A 16,804-nucleotide genomic window follows, 5' to 3' on the forward strand; every position below is an offset into this window, starting at 1 on the left:
ACAAAGCCAATGGTATCTAATTGCATGGCAAATATGAAATGCTTGTCCCCTTGAAACTATGAAGTTAGTGAGCACTTGTTTGTACACCGAGGCCAAGGCTTAATAAAACCTTTAGTAGTAGCACAGTGTCCAAATTCAGCATTGTTATGCAATTATCTTTGTACACGGTAAAAGGGATTATACTCATAAAATTTGTTATTAAATAAGGTCTTACATGTACAAAACACTGTGCTAGAAAATGGTTAGGGGAGGCTGGCAGGAAGTCAAGATTCTCCTACTGATTTCTATTGAATTAGCAGTTTACGTTCTAAGTTCTGTATTGGACAACACAGAACAAACTCCTGACAGGGTAATATGTTTTGGTCCCAAACTCACTCACTGCCTACGTCTCAGCTGGTTTTTAAACTCCCTTTTTTGGCCTCATAAAAGAGGAGTAGTCAGCAGAGGTACATTTCCATGTTTCACTTGGCTTAACATAGTGAGAGGGAGAGAGAGAGAAAATCAAGAGATTGACAACAAGGGCCTCTGGATATAAGTGGTGATGTGGGTGTGCAAGTCTGGGGAGGGGTGATGGCTCTGAGGGTTAATATCCGGTTTGCGTCCATGGAGACAGTGCTGTTGTGTCTGCAGTGCATAAAGGAGCACCATCAGTCCTGACCAAACACTGCTTTAAACAGGAATGTACAGAATAGAGCTTAAGAGTTGCAACAACACAAATGCTATAAAAAAAAAAAAGTCTCATCTCAGACACACAAATGCAGACATCACATTAACACACACACACACACACACACACACACACACACACACACACACACACACACACACACACACACACACACACACACACACACACACACACACACACACACACACACACACACACACACACACACACACACACACACACACACACACACACACACACACACACACACACCCCTTTATCACTTTTAAACCCTCCGTAGGGGTGGCACAAGACTGCATTAAGGTACATATCTGCATCAATCTCTGCCATAGAAAAAGCCAGGTCCTGCGTTGAAGTACTACACAAAAAACCCAAGGTAAAAGACAACAGATTTAATTTTTCTGGTGTAAGGGGGGGAAGCTAGTTTTTTTCCTGACTCCACCTCTCCAATTTTTCTAAACATCTGTGGTGAAAATTTATGGAAGTAATTACACATCAGCATACACCGCAGTTGGGCTGCTGTATCAGACTTGTAAAACTTCTAGCCTCTTTAAAGATTTAAAGTAGATGATTACCCACAGCAGCAACACTCCTGCTACACTGCAACACTGCTTCTTTACTTTGAGGCCCCCAACATGGCCTGGTTATAATTTATAATTATTACATAAACAAAAACGTCAAATAAAACTTTCATTCACTTTTTTTATCATCCCTAAACTAACAATAATACCATTCAGCAGCCCACTTTTTTTCAAACTGTTAGCATGTACAGTATTAACTAAGATAGCAGATAAGTCATCTGGTGACAAATCACAGACGGCTTGACATACGTATACTCTGATTTGTAAAGCATATTACCAGTTAAAATGAATCCTATGAGGATTTAATGCCATTACCCTGTATCATAACCTCTCCCAACCACATTTTAGAGTTGTTAATAATTGTAGGAAGTACGTCTACCCCTGAAAACCAAAGCAAACTTGCTTCGTCTTCAAAGTCAAGACCCGCAACTTAACAGGTTTATATTCCATTGCAGTTAGTGCTGGGCAGTATGACCAAAAATTTTTATCACTGTATTTTTTAAGATTCTGGCGGTTTCACGGTATATTCTCTCTTTTATTTGACTGGGTCTTTATGTAGGTTAATAATGGCTTATTTTACTGTCAGTATTCAGTACTGTCAGAATTCTTGTTGTATACACATACCAACAACTTGAACAAAAATGTAACAAAATAGTTGTAAGATACAAACACTACCTTGACCACAGGTAATTTTAGGTTGTTGTAGAACAGTGGGCGGCTGAACGTAGCTCCGCTGTCCGCTTGCTTCAGTGTTTGAATAACGTTAGTGGTTTGGCGGAAGTATTTCGGTGAGGCAAGACATCTTAAATCCGGTGTTTTAATCATTGCTCTGAACCCGTCTTTCTCGACGGTCTGTAGTGGGACTGTAGGTGGATTGTTATTGCGTTCATTATGTTGCTCCGCTGCATGCTTGAGGTGACAGGTCTCAACGTTAGCACGGTCGAGTAACGTTAGCGCGACCAGTACAGTTAGCACAATTTTTTTTAAACCAAAAAACCTGCAAACAACAGACACAAGTTCTTCTGTGTCATGTTCTACTAGTTCTGCAGCTTTGATTTCAGAACTTTCAATGTCTATCCTATCCATCTTCACCGTAATGTAACACCAGAGCACTACTGTTTACCCTCACCACGCCTCCAATTGCACCACGCGTGTTTAGAAGCGCAACATTGAAAAGGGTCCGTCTGAAACAGTGTCGGGCAGGGTAGCGTTCCGAACGTTGCAACGCTGCACTAATTGCAGTGTTACAATATAACTGGGAAAAGACTTTCACCAATTTGTAATCTAGAAGACAGGTTAGATGGGGTTAGGTCTTAATTCGCAACGAGCATGTGTGAGAACAATTCCTCCTATTACTTACAGTTAGAAAAGGCTCAGCAAAACACATATGGATTCTATGAAAACAGAAGTCTGAAAATGTTCATTGCACTCATTTTCCTTTTGAAGCTAGATGACTGGGTAGATCATTACATTTTTACTTGCAGTACAGTCTTAATGCGGTTATCCAATCTACGTGTGTTATGAGTGAGAGACGGCCAGACAGACGAAACAAAGACTGAGGAAGCGAGAGGAAAAGAGAGAGAGATTAGGTTCAATGTGCAGAGCATCAGCTGGTGTGTGCAATTACTCTTGTACTGTAGATAATGCAATTAGACCTGTGTGCTAAAGGGATTTGGCTGTTATAGTGTTCTCTTCCACAGCACTGGATTATAACTGAATTATCCAAGTGTTATGCTCTACAGCACTGCCAAATGTCAACAACCAGTGAGCACAAAGGCATACAAACACAATGCATGCATGCAAGCATGTAGTGCTACGGAGTAAGACTAGGTCAAATGGGGATAATTACACTAGCTTGCCTTTACACAGTAATAGTAGCAAAAGACCTTGTGAAAGACAAAGAAATAGGTGTCCTGTAGGTTTGTCACATTATGCTATAGGCGAAACATGGTTCAGACAATCAACCAGCTCAACAAAATCACAATGAATTATGAACCTGCTATTGTGAATACATCAAGGTTAGGGGTAGCTTTTGCTCGGTCAGCTGTTAAAGGGTTGCGTGTAACCACAGTAAACAGAAACCTTTAACCCGTGTGTGTAAGTGCCAGACATGACTCCACTCCCATATGGACACCTCCAGAAACTCTGCAGGGGGTGGAGAATGAGCAGGGGTACTACTGCCAAAACAGTGTGTAGAGGCTGGGAGGTGTGTGAGGGGGTTGCCCTTCTACAAACATTTCCAGGCCAAGTCATGTCAGACATTCTACCAGACGGAGCAGGAGCAGTATCTGCCAGACTGACCAGGTGGTCATAGGACATTTGTTGTTCATTACCAAGTCACTGTTAACTGAAGATCTTACCACCAACATTGTGGCACAAGCATTGACACATGATTGGAGTGAGGAATTCTGAAGGCATGGGCCATCTTGATTCCATTAGAGCTGCATTAGTTTAAATTGATTCCTAATGGGCTTTTTAATGACCGCTGTAGAGCAGGCTTCTTTCCCTGCCTCCCCACACTGTATAAAAACCTGAGGGTTTCTTGGTGTAAAATGCAGGAAGTGGGCTTACAGACAAAAAGAGGCAGACAAAAGACAGTAGTATGTCATCAACAAAATTTAGCCAAGCACACAATTGGGTGATTGATCAAGTATACAAAATCAGAGCAGAGCCTGAAATTGTACAACTTTTGTCTTTTTCCATATATGGTTGTGAATAAATAATTTTTTTTCTTTTTTTTTGTTTACAAATACTACAAATTTCTGTACTTATGGCATATTTTGTCTGCACTTTGAAACTAATAGATCTTGATTTCTGCTAAGAAACACCTGTTTATTTAAATGGCATTGTTGGGCATAACAATGGTGGTATAAGAGCTGAACATCGGTTTTCGTCTTGGTTTGCTGATTTTGAAAGTGTCCCATTGGAGATAAATGTATCCAGTATGTCCAAAAAGGATACACATGAGGATCACCAAGAATGATTCAATCAAGAGAAAAAAAAAGCTCACTGCATTGATATCATGATATATTCTCACACGGGAAAAAAACGCGTTTTTTGGCTATTTATGTGTCTCTTGACAGTGCTGTGAATCTTATGAAAGGGAGTTATTGAGATTCCAGCAAGTGCCCTGTTCTGAGAGAGAGTGCAATGATGGGGCCCAGGGCAGTGGTGAAGTTAATGGGCTATCACCTCAAAAAAGTAGTTTGACATTTTGGGAAATATGCATTTTTGCACTAAATAAATATTAAATACAAAAAGGAGGAAGTCATAACATCACAAAAACTTTAGTGCAGCATGGTATGGAGAATATACCATTTTTGATGTCATCAAGCGAAGCCCTGATTTCCAGGAATCAGCTAATGCTAAAGGGTCAAATTCAACTAAAAACAAGTGTCAAGCAGCTAATGTTCAACTTCTGCATTATAGGGATACAATCATCTGGTTGTATTTAAGCCATTGCGGGAAATGGATTATAATTTCAAATGAAATAATTATTGTGTTATGACAATATTGGATTAACAGGATTTTTGCATCTGGCGATACATGACTAATCTGCCAGGTATTGATTTCACTGGCAAAAAATAGACCTTTCCAATTGGGTACATTTTGAGCCAGGGTCAATTTTTGCCTGACAACTTTCCAGGTTTTCTGTTGGACCACTTGCCACTAGGCCAACCGGAATTCAATAAACCGAATCAACAAGCAGAAATCTGAATCAATAAAATCTAACAGACACTCAGCCCTAGTTTAGTGGGTATCATTTATCTACTTGACTGCATTTAGTCAGAAGGGAAAGAGGCAATAAACCATTCACGCTTTCCAAGAGCTTTACCCTATGACAACTCACTGCTTGTTTGTTTTCTTCGCTACATAGCAAATGAGGTCCCACACATTAGTCCACAGGCACAGAAACATTCAGAGCAGTCTGGAGCCCAGATGGAAGCTTGGATTGCATATGAGAAGAACAGGAAGTTTTCAAAAGCCCTCCAAACTCTCCTACAGTTCCTCCTAATGTTCTTCCATGCTCCTACGTCGTTTAAAGCATCTCTCAGTTAGCCTAATGCTAATATACTAAAAGAGACAATGTTGCAAAACACACCTCAGGGATAACCACTCACTGACCCCAGCAATCTACAGTTTTAATGCCAGCTCCTGACCCTGAGGTGTAGCTTGGGGCTTCATGGGAACCTGTGTGCTAGACTACCATCAAAGCCATTCTCCTTGGAGCTGGGATACAGGCAGGATAAATAAAGCTGCCATGTGCAAAACCAGGAACTACATTGAGATTGCTGTCTTAGGTGGTGGTGATGGGGGTGGGGTGTATAAAACATTTACCACAATCAAGACATTTCTGAGCTGAGTGCACTCAGTAAGCTATAGATTAGTCATCAGAAAGAAAGCATTTTAGCAGGAAGCGAGTATGGATTTATGGGACAGTGTATGCACATTGTGGAGCTGTCACACATGCGGTTCTCATGAAGCTCTCGTGTGTTTGGGGTTCATGTGTAGGCTCTACCGTGAAAATGCAATTACATGAAACCACTTGCACATGAACTGGCACATCTCTTTCTGTAGCTTTTTGCGTAGGGGATGTTTTTTTTACCTGTCTGGCCTCAGATAAGAGGTAAAGGCTGGTTCTGGGTGGCCCTGTGATCACCCAGTCTGACTAAAAACTGAAAAGAACAGAACTCTTGAACTCTGTGCCAGTTCATACACTGGGCTTAACAACTGTTCTCACAGGAACCCACTCACATTTCAGAGCAGACAGAGAGAGCAAGGAAGTTAGATGCAAACTACAAAGAGAGGGGGAGAGAAACAGTGTGAGATCAAAAGCCTGAAAAGAAAATTTCAAAGACAGAAAGCTTGCCATCCTGAAACTATAATATGGTTCTGTGACATGGACCTGTAGACATTTTGTCAGTGGCCCTGATGACAATCAGATGATAAACATTCCAAGTGTCTATTTAAAGTGTAAAATATAGTGTCTATTTAAACATTTTATACGTAGACCAGATCAAGAAATCACTTGACGCTGGTCTGGAGACTTGGTAATGTAGCCACCCGCAAGTGCAATGAAAATGTTTTCATGCACTACCAGTGGCAATAGCTAAGTAAGCAAGCAATTCACGAATCAATAGAATATTTGGGTAAAAAGCATTATTTGCATCGGCAACGAGACAGTAAGAGGTACCTTGCTTTGTTAGGTATTTAATAACCTGGATTAGCAGAGAGAGGAGGAGTTGCACATAGGACGTTCACTTCTATCTAAGCTACAAAGGGATTAGTTCACAAATGTCACAGTATCTGTGTATTGAGTACCAGTCAATATGAGCTGAATACTAAGCATTTCCTCACATTACTCTCCACTGTGCTGGTGAAAGCGTGCAGTGTCTGTGGCCTTTTGTTCCTCTTAGTCATTCAGGGTGAGCCACCTGCTCTGCTCAGCTTAGGCGGACTTCGATTTACGCAGGGAGTTGCAAGTCCAGGGGAAATTTGACAAGAAATTGGACAACTACGTACCTACCTACCTACTCAGTAGGTTGCTGAATCTCAAATAAAACCTGCTATAGCCACTGCTATGTTGTCTCCCAGTTATCTTACAATTGTCCAGTGTTGCATGTCAGACTAGTGGGCAACTGAAGAACATTTGCTTGCATTGGCTGGTATTTGTACGCCTCTACAGTGGACAAACAAAGCCAGGATATTGACACAGTACTGGCAAAGAGCCAAGGCACAAACACTGCATCTGTTCTCAAGACTCAAGAAGCAGCACAGCGCTGACCATTTTTTCACTTCCTTAAGAAAGTGTGTGAGTGCGTTTGTCCATTCCACCCACGACTCAGCCCAGCTGTAACATGTAGCTCCTAGCTTTCCTTAATCGTCTCCACTGAATACTAAGTGGGACATCACATTCTGGAGTGTCGAGGAGCAAATCTGAGGAAATCAGAGATGGGACCCTCACTAGTTTCTTGTTAGTATATTAGGTGTGCTGAGTGGTTTGTCCTTAAAGCAACATTAAAGAACTTTTCCCGCTTCGGTCCCCCTACAGGTTGGAAGCGGAATTGTCCATTACATTACATTATGCAAGCCAGATTGGGTAGCGGATCTGAAGTTTGAATGAACTGGACAACGTAACGTAATGGACAATTCCCCTTCCAACCTGTAGGGGGACCGAAGCGGGAAAAGTTACATAGTGTTGCTTTAACAGGACTGTGCCGCACTATTACAGCAGTTCTCCTCAGTTTAAATACTTTGAGTTTTCAGCACTATTAGTATAGAAGAACGTATTAGTAAGGAATCTATGTTTTTCATATCTATCTTGGTTTTAACTGGCCAGTAGAGGCAGGGGCAGGGCTCATAAGCCTTGAGACATTTGACAAGCAGAGAATTCTGCTGGCACAGACTCCAATTGCAAAAAATCCCAGGTTGCTGTGGTTACTCAGCCCACAGTAATACCATTAAGAACTGGGGAGTAAGGAGAGACAGATGGTGGTGCCTCTAAAACTAATCAGCATGTCCATATACATGGGAGCTCATGGGCCTCTCCTTGACATGATCAACATGAAGATCCCACCTTTCTACCATGGAGAATAGAAACACAGGCTGGTTGGCTCAAATCTGGGCTGACATTGCAACATAGTGTTGACGCAGATGTGTTTGTGTACTTACTACACACCTGTGTTTTTGTGGGTGTGCACTGTATAATGGATCTAAAATCAGTCTGTGACTCATTAAAACAAACATTGCCCTGGCTTTGACAGGCCACACTTACAGAGGGCTGGGTTTGTGGTTGTGTATAACAACTGGGCTGAAAGTACATTTGCCTCTAATCAGAAATGTATGATGGGATACGAGTGTGAATGTCATTCTGTAGTCAGTGCTTGTGGTGGGATGTGTGTGCATATTATGGATGAAAGCCCCAACCCCAAACTCTTTGTCAGAGCTCTCCCCTATTCAAGTCTACTTTAATAATTAATCACACACTGTCAGCAAGAGAGATCCCACACATGTGGAGTAACTGAGAACACAGAGTTTCAGTAGCCTGGTTTTCAAGATTTATATTTTCTTCCAAAATAAACTAATATTTAATTTCTAACCATCTGTATTGAAAAAGAGAAATTATATATATATATATATATATATATATATATATATATTTTTTTTTTTTTTTTATATAGTGTGCAACTATTTTGATAACTGAATAATTGTTTTATGTAATTTATTCTACCAAATATGTCAAATGAAATTTTTTCCTGCTGTTTTTTTTTTTATCATTAACTGAATCTCTTGTTGGTCGGACAAAAAAAGGATATAACAGTAGTAGATAACAGCAGTAGTCCCACTCAAAAGAGACTTGGAAACTATAGTTTCCAAGTCTCTTTTGATTGGGACTACTACTGTTCTGACTGCAAGTGAATGAGCCCATGGTACATAACAGTGATACTTATTATAGCAGATATATGAAAGAATTCACATAATTGCTTTGAATTAAAAGTATGCAACACTTCATCCTCTGGACACAGTACCAGATACCCAGTGCCTTCTCATAACTGAGACAAAGATGTCACTCAGGGGACAACGCAGATTAACTGCACCTCTGGGCCTCAAAGAAAAACAGGAAACTTTTCAGCACATAGCCGAACAGAAAACACCCACGGACGGCTTACGGAGGAAAGGCTAGAGATTGGAGGAAAACTTTTAAAATATTTTGTAGAATAATTTTTTTACCTCCATTTCAAAAGGATGTCTGGGACCACACATCTCTCAGGCAGCCACTACTGCTTGAAGATGTATCAAGAGCCACTAAAAGCTCCTGGGTCGGAGGTCAAACAACTGAAAACGAAAATCCCAGCAAATCATGATTCATGCCTTAGGGATGGGAACTGAACACTTAACATGCCAGCAGTCAAACGGCCCATGGCTGACCAATCCTGGCCCACCAATCACAACACAGGGTGAGAGGTCAAACTGCTCTGTTAAGACCAGGCAGGTAGTAGGGGCACCTGGGGAATAAGGGAGGGACACAATGGGACACATGTTGTCAAACAGCTGAAAAAACAAAAGAATGTATTCCACTGAAAACAGTTGTAAGACAATTTGGTGGCAATACGTAACACCCAAACCAGGAGACCAGTTGACATAAAAAATATTGGAATTTCTGGTATAAATTAGATTAGAATATAACAGCAAGCAGGCTCAAAGTGGTTTCTAAGACAAACTATTGATAAAATAAAATGTTCCCCCATGAACCTTGGCCACTGGACCACACATAAAATGAGTGCTAAAGAAAGGCTTTAATTGGCCCCCACAGGTGTGACAGGACGGTGGTAAAGCAGGTCACGGCTGCTTCTTTTACTATTGTCATGCTGACAGACTTGACAGGAGATGAGATATGGACGGAAGAAGCAGGAGGGGCTTGGGCCATTGGCAAATGTGGCATCTTTTGGTGGACCACCCAGAATCTTGTTGTTAAAACCGCTAGAAACAAAAACCTTTGTGAACAAAACCTACACAGTGAGGTTAAATGTAATCATCAATTTGGCATAGGGGTCTAGACATAAGTCATAACTGTCCAGAAAATGATGGCCAGCTGGCTACCTCTTTAGATGAATATGAAAAGATCCCTTGCAACAAGATACAAGACGTATGCAGAGTCTGCCCTGGAGCTTTCAGGTGCAGAGGCACATCGCTGCATTAATGACTATCAACAGATTTTATGCATATGGCAAACACAGGCCCCTACCATCCTTTCAAATTTGCCACACTTACCTGTGAGTCAAAGAACAGAATTACAACTAACAGCAAAAACAGTACACATAAATACATGTTGACACTTAAAAGCTTTACTGAAGAAGGTGAACATGAGCTGGCAAGTGGGACAAGACTAGACGAGCCCAATGTTTAGAGGAGAAACAGTGACCTGCAACTACTCATGGCATTCCTCAGAGACACACACATTAACACAAAACATCCTACTCTGTCTGCGGGAAAGAGTCAACCCGTTCCTTTATGTGTCTGGAAAATCTTGAAAGCCCAAAAAGACAAAGACAAGCACACACACCCTTTGTCAGGGGAGTAGTATTGGCCTACAATGAGCAGGCCATGGCTGAACCTACATCACATGATTAGGTCTCTTAATTTCCCACAGTGTAACTGGCCATTTGTTTGCATGTTTTCAAAAACATGGGAAGAATGTGAAATTTGGAAGTAGATGTGAAAGTGATGATAAATGTGTTTGTCTATTTATATATTAGCAGTGTGATAGATTGCAGACCTGTTGAAGGTGCAGATTCCCCTCCTCTTGCCAAATTGCATGATGGGATAAGCTCCACTTCACTGTGAGCTTGTACAGGATGGGTGGTATAGGAAAGCGATAGATGGATACATTTGCAACCTTTTAGGTTCCACATCATTAAATTTAATTTACAACTTGGCGGTGTGAAAATCTCTCATTTATCTACCTGTTTTCTGGACGCTTTAGTTAATAACACAGTCAGAAACAATTCATTAAAAGTTATAATCTGACACTGAAAAAACTGTACTTGTCAACAAGAAACAAAATGACAAAGTGTATTAGGTAAGTGTGTAAAAACACATAGTGGCAACCAGAGATTCAGACACACAGGTTGCTTCACTAAATAACAAGTGTTTGTTTCCTCAGAATGAGAGTCAGCAGTCAGCCGTAAGAGGAGAACGGGGAGCAGTGCCGACTCACTGTCTAATAAACTCTAATCTCATTAGACCTCTAACAGGCTCCAGCCTGGATTTACACAGCAAGGAGGGAGGAGGTACATGGCAGAAATATGGGGACAAATACAGCTTGTGTCAGTGTCTCATAAGAGAAAATTACAAGTGGCTCCAAAATCCCTGACACGCACTGTCCGGAAGGCCACGGCTACTTGGAGACCTCCGTGGGAAATACAGGGGAGGCAAGAGAAAAGTGTGAGCGTGTTGAGAGAGCAGGAATGAATAGACCAAAGCCCTCTTGAAAAATCCCAAGTGGAAAGCAGTAAGTATGTGTTTGCCAGTATGTGGGCAGCGTGAGGGTGTAATGACTGGGTTCTGTCGTGCAGGCAGAGGTCAGCCAGTCGGCCAAGAGGAAAGGCTTCAACAACAATATGATGTCATCAAAGAGGGCCAGCGTGACTCATCGACCTCAGACGAGGGAGGTGCAAAGGAATTTTAATGAGATGCCTCTACATAAGGAACCAATAAACAGCATTCTTTTCCTCTGTAGAAATAAATCAACTACAAAGAGATGGGACAAAACACACCACAACTTCATTATAAAAAATAAGTGGGAGACAAAAGACTTTGCAATGTCTTGTGGGTAGCATTAGACATCTTCCTTTCAATCAGCAGCAAATAACACCAAATTAAAAGGCTGTTTTGCTTCCTCTTTGTTCAGAATCAATTCAGTGGATTTGAAGACAAGTAATGGCAGGTGGAGGAGGCCATCAAACATAAGAGGTCTACAAAAAAGGAGAAAACCTTTTTTTACCAAATACGAGACAATGACCTAATTACATTCCCAGGAGCTCAGTAGGAAAGAATAGTGTCTTATTTCCCATCAACTAAACACACTCACATCTAATTAGGTAGTTGAGTGAAGTTATTATTGTTAATTAAAGACTTATCACTTAAGCATTACTGCATATATTAGAGTTCTAAATGTAACCTAAACTCTAAAGTGTGGCTAATGCACAACATCATTAAAAATGAACATGAAAGCTTTTATGACAAAAACAGAAATGATACTAAAAGAAACTATTTAAAGTCTGAGGGAGAACTGGCTCAACTCTTGAGAGAACTACAATGATAAGTAAAGATATCCACGGAAAGCGCTCTCTCTTCTTCCCTCTTCCTCATTGGTTCTGACCCCTGACTGCTGTGACTCCTGAACCCTGACCTTTGACTTCCAGACAGCTCCAATGGCTTTACTCACTCTCACGCAAAAATACCACTGGGCTATCTGTTCTCAATCTGTGTGAACAAAATACTGTGTTATTTGAGTCAACAAGGGCAAGGGAAAGACAAAACATCCATGTAACGGCACACCATGGAGGTGAGTCATCAACCTGACTGTGAAGGGCCAGACAACCACAGCTGTACATTCAAGACGACGAGCCTTTTTTTATTCCCCTCATCAAAGAAATACCAGGCCAGAGTGTCAAACAACTGCTGCAACCCTGGAGATGGTAAGAGGAGGGGCAAAAAGCTGACTGTGCAAGGTTACTCGCTAAACATTTGTCCCTTTTGGTCCTGACGCCTTCACTTAACACTCATCAGCTTCTGTTACTGGTAGCCTTCTATAGACACACAATCTCTCTTGGCCACTATACGTGTGTCGGCCAGTCAGTAAGATCAGAGGGGACCCGAAACAAAACCCGTTGTACATCTGTCAGGCAGTCCCTACCGCTCTCCCCTCCCAGCCATACTCTGGCCATATAAGAATTGGAGGCGGAGCTCTGCCTGAACAGGGGCACGGCACCGGCGGAGCTGCTTCGAGCTTTGAGATACCCCAAATAACGGGGGACAGACGACAAACAATAAAGAAGTGGGACTGAGAGGGTGTCACCCAGGGGCAGTGAAGCGCTCAGTCCCCATGAAGCAGCACTAGCCAAAGATCAGACTGGGCAATCAGCGAGAGCTTTGATCTCTGCCTTTTATGTCCTGAAAACGTTACACCTGCACAGCCATGTCTTCTCTTGTTCTCTTTCAGCAGCAGAATGCCTTAGGTTGGCGGAATAGGCGAAAGGGGCCCTATCAGTCAATAAAATGAAATTCTACAGAACAGTTGGAAACGCAAGGAAAGTAGGAATCAGAACGCACTTCACAATTATACACACTCAGACAAAAACACTTTCATACACTGTGTGTGCATTAAGGAGGACCTGTGCCTATACTGAGGGAGTATAATAAACTGTCAATCTTAAAAACTTGAGGGGTGAAATAATGGGGTAGTTTCAAATGTCCACCTCTTTATCTCCAACAAACAGGCTTTTCAGAATCCAGGGGAATTCCACAATGCACAAACAGCTTTGAAATAAGCATGAATCCTCTGAAGTGATACTATGGCAAATGAGGCGGGTCCCCCAGTAGCGATTTACAGCAAGGTCTCTGATCGTCATACCTGCATGGCTAGGCAGACACATTATCAGCGCTTTGACATTCCAGTGATTCTACACAGGACCTTGACATCTTTTCATCTACCTTATCCTCCCTACGTGGAGACCAGAGGTGCTCAAAGAGGGGCCAGCGGGTTTTCCACATCTCTACTCTCGCATTTTTTTGAGCCAGGTTTTCAACATGCAATAATATTAAAACAAGTGTCATTTAGGTATATTTACAGCATACAATGTTATTGATCCTGATAATCAAGAATTAAGACAATATTATTTACTTGATACGGTAACATGTTATATTTTCTGTTATGTGCCAATATTAAAATTCCACAAGAAATAGACTGGGCAGCTCGGGGAAAATAGCACATTCACACACAAGTGTGATTTTGAGTTTTATAACTGAAGCAACTAATATATATATATATATATATATATATATATATATATATATATATATATATATATATATACTTTCCCAAAGGAGGAGTGTAAATAAGTGTTAGAGGTAAAGGGTTCAATAAATTACATTAAAATGGCACCAAAACATTAAAGCACTAGACTACATGCCAGAACATATGCTAGCCTCAGCATCTGCTTTCATCTTGTTTCCACATAACTATTAGGACAAAAACACTGACAAGTTAAAGTCAACCCATATTTTCTTGGGCTTACAGAAGCTCATCTCTCTCTCTCTCATCTATTTAAATAAAACTGCTGAAACACAGGGTGGAGGCAATTCCCATTTTTCCTCTGCTTCCACTACACTTTACAGCTCCTCTCGGCACGGCAGCTTAAACAACCACCCTGTAGTCCCGCCCTGCTTTTCTCACCTACATTCACAAGCAACACTACAGCATGGATGTCAACTGCAAGAAAGACATATGGCATTGTTAGCAACGAAGAAAGAACTGAGAACCCTTCTTACAGAAAAAATCCCCGCTACCAGTAGGCAAAGAGAGCAGAATAATTTGTTGCCTCCACTGCTAACTGCTCTCAATGACTGCCATTAGTTTGGCTTCTAGTCAACTGGCTGGCTTTCGGATCACCATGATAACAGTTAATCCACAGCAAAGATTAGAGAGCCAGTAATGCAACATGCTGCTTGTAATCCACACAGATTTTCTCTATTTTGTTTTAGCTTGACCCAAACAATGGGAGGCACAGATTCGTGCTCACTGATCCATGTTTAGTCACAGTGAGTATACTCACCCGTACAAGGGTGCTCTTAGCCTGAGCTCGCTGGGGTTGTGCTCCTGGGGTGCCTTGGTCCCTGGTTCCACTGCTGTGTGCTCTGGCCACGGCTCCAGACGTACCATTTGTGCAGACTCCAGCCCCAGGACCAGCCCTTCGAGGCCTCTGCTTGATGCCATCCAACAGGCGCACAAGAAGGATGTTGCTGGGGAGTTCATCAACAGCACACTCCACCAACGTGCGACACTCTGGGCAGCGCAACTCTCCACGTGAGCCTAGGATGCCTTGGAGACATCTGCGGCAGAAGGTGTGCTGACAGGGAAGAACCTTTGCCGAAGCATCCAGCCGCTCCAGACAAACAGGGCACTCAAGCAAATCCAATAATACTGACTCGTCCATTCTCTGTGTGCTCTGCCACTACTTCAGCAGGAAAACATGATGCTGATAAGGTTTTTGTTTGGAAGCAGGACCAGTACTGTCACGTCACTCCCATACCTCGGCTGTGGCCATGGCATCTGCATCAGCTGTAAAACAGGGTCAAGACATGCAAATGAACCAACTGTGCACACAAGAAATAGGTCATGGTAAGCATGCAACAGACATCGCATATGCCTGGAACTGTGCAGTGTTGCTTCATCTGTTGAGCACGGGAAATGTTACATTTCAGTTGTAACGCTGAAAAACTGACACATTCACGCCACATTTATTGTTGCAGCTGACAGTAATGATCGGACAACACTGGCAAAACACAACTACAACTACTGTCACTAGAGTAACCAATGAGAGATTAAAGGCTAAATTAATCTGATTTCTCGACAGCAGATAATTACACCTAGAACTGTGATCTTGGAAGCTTAACGTTAGACCCTAAACCACACGCCACCACCGCGACAAAAAAAAAAAAAGAGAGAGAAAGCTACAGCAACGGTGCCGGGGGTGAATAACTGTGATTTGTCTTTCAAGAGCAAACACATAGAGAGAAATGTATCAAGGATTTCAACTCACAAATAAACTAGCTACTACTACCAAATCAGCGCAATGCAACCTGTCCTATAAATGCTGACATCACAAGAGGTTTCAATGATACAAACCCAAATATTCCAAGCTTGTACAGCGAGAGTGTAAGTTAACGTTACTCCGGAAAAAAGGTCAATATTACGTAACACTTAACGTGAACTGATACTTTTTATGACTGGTACTGAGCACTGGTAGGGTTATCTCGGAAACGCCAGAACTAAAAACTACCAATGTGCAAATTAAAGTAAGTTTGCTAGCAAACACCGCTCGCTAGCGATGGGGCTACTTTAATGTTGCCACCCTTTAAGGAACGTTTCCGTTAACAATTAACAAGTTTTACAGCACTCGTAACTGTTACTTAACACACATATTTTCTATAACTTCTCGTACGAAAGCAAATGACCTCTTTAATGAACAGTTAAAAATCATTCGCCCAATAAAAGCAATTGAGCTTACCTCTTCCAAAACAGGACTCCTCCTCTTGTTGCCCAGTATCTCCGAATTTTTGCTTTCTTGCTAACGTTACTAGTTAGCAAGCCACCTGGAATAAACAAGCTACTTATCGGAATTATTTGTCAGACAAATACTACTGTTCTTCCAAGATAGGTTTTCCTTACAGCGTATAGTATAAAATAACTTCTGTCAGATACTCAAGTAAAACCTAACATGAAAAGGACACAGGCGAGACAACGGAACTCCAACTGCACCGAGCGCCATGCTAGTAGTACGCTACTTGTGTTCTGCTGCTGGACTCTGCTCTGTTGCTGGAAACAAGCAAGAGGAGAGAGGGGGAAGTATGTGGGCTTCAAGGGTCGTCGGAAAAGGGGTCAATTACGGTGGTAAAGTGGTAAGGACACATAAACGAGCCAACAAATGAGCTGTAACATTTGCAAATAGTTAGAAGTTAACTGTTAGTAATTGATACAGCAATTGATTACATTTAAAACGTTTGACAGATTAATTAAACAACAAACCGGCACGAATGGTCTCTGTGTTTTTACCTTTTTTTTTATTATTATTATTTTTTTTAACAGTCATGGTTTTCAGCGGGACTGGATATTACTGTCACCATATCTATGACTGTCACTCTCCATGATTTCGTCGTAAAACTAACCAATTCTGCAAACACTTAGCCTACTTTGTGTCATTATTAATATTTAGATAGGCCAAACATAATTTTCTTCCAAAAGTAGCCTAAC

The 16,804-nt window shown here is 41.6% G+C and overlaps 1 protein-coding gene across 1 annotated transcript in view; it reads right to left on the minus strand.

The window, feature by feature from the left end:
• sh3rf1 (SH3 domain containing ring finger 1) overlaps window positions 1–16,380 on the minus strand; it is a 36,355-nt gene extending 19,975 nt beyond the window's left edge. The window contains exons 1-2 of the mRNA XM_039811360.1: window positions 16,062–16,380; window positions 14,607–15,112 (exon numbers count right to left, since the gene is read on the minus strand). Of these exons, the coding sequence (XP_039667294.1) occupies window positions 14,607–14,987 (381 nt within the window). The 5' untranslated portion in view covers window positions 14,988–15,112; window positions 16,062–16,380. The remainder of the gene's footprint in view (window positions 1–14,606; window positions 15,113–16,061) is intronic.
• Window positions 16,381–16,804: the final 424 nt, after the last annotated feature.

The sequence above is a fragment of the Perca fluviatilis genome, chromosome 9 (genome assembly GCF_010015445.1).
Source record: "Perca fluviatilis chromosome 9, GENO_Pfluv_1.0, whole genome shotgun sequence".
Lineage (NCBI taxonomy): Eukaryota > Metazoa > Chordata > Actinopteri > Perciformes > Percidae > Perca > Perca fluviatilis.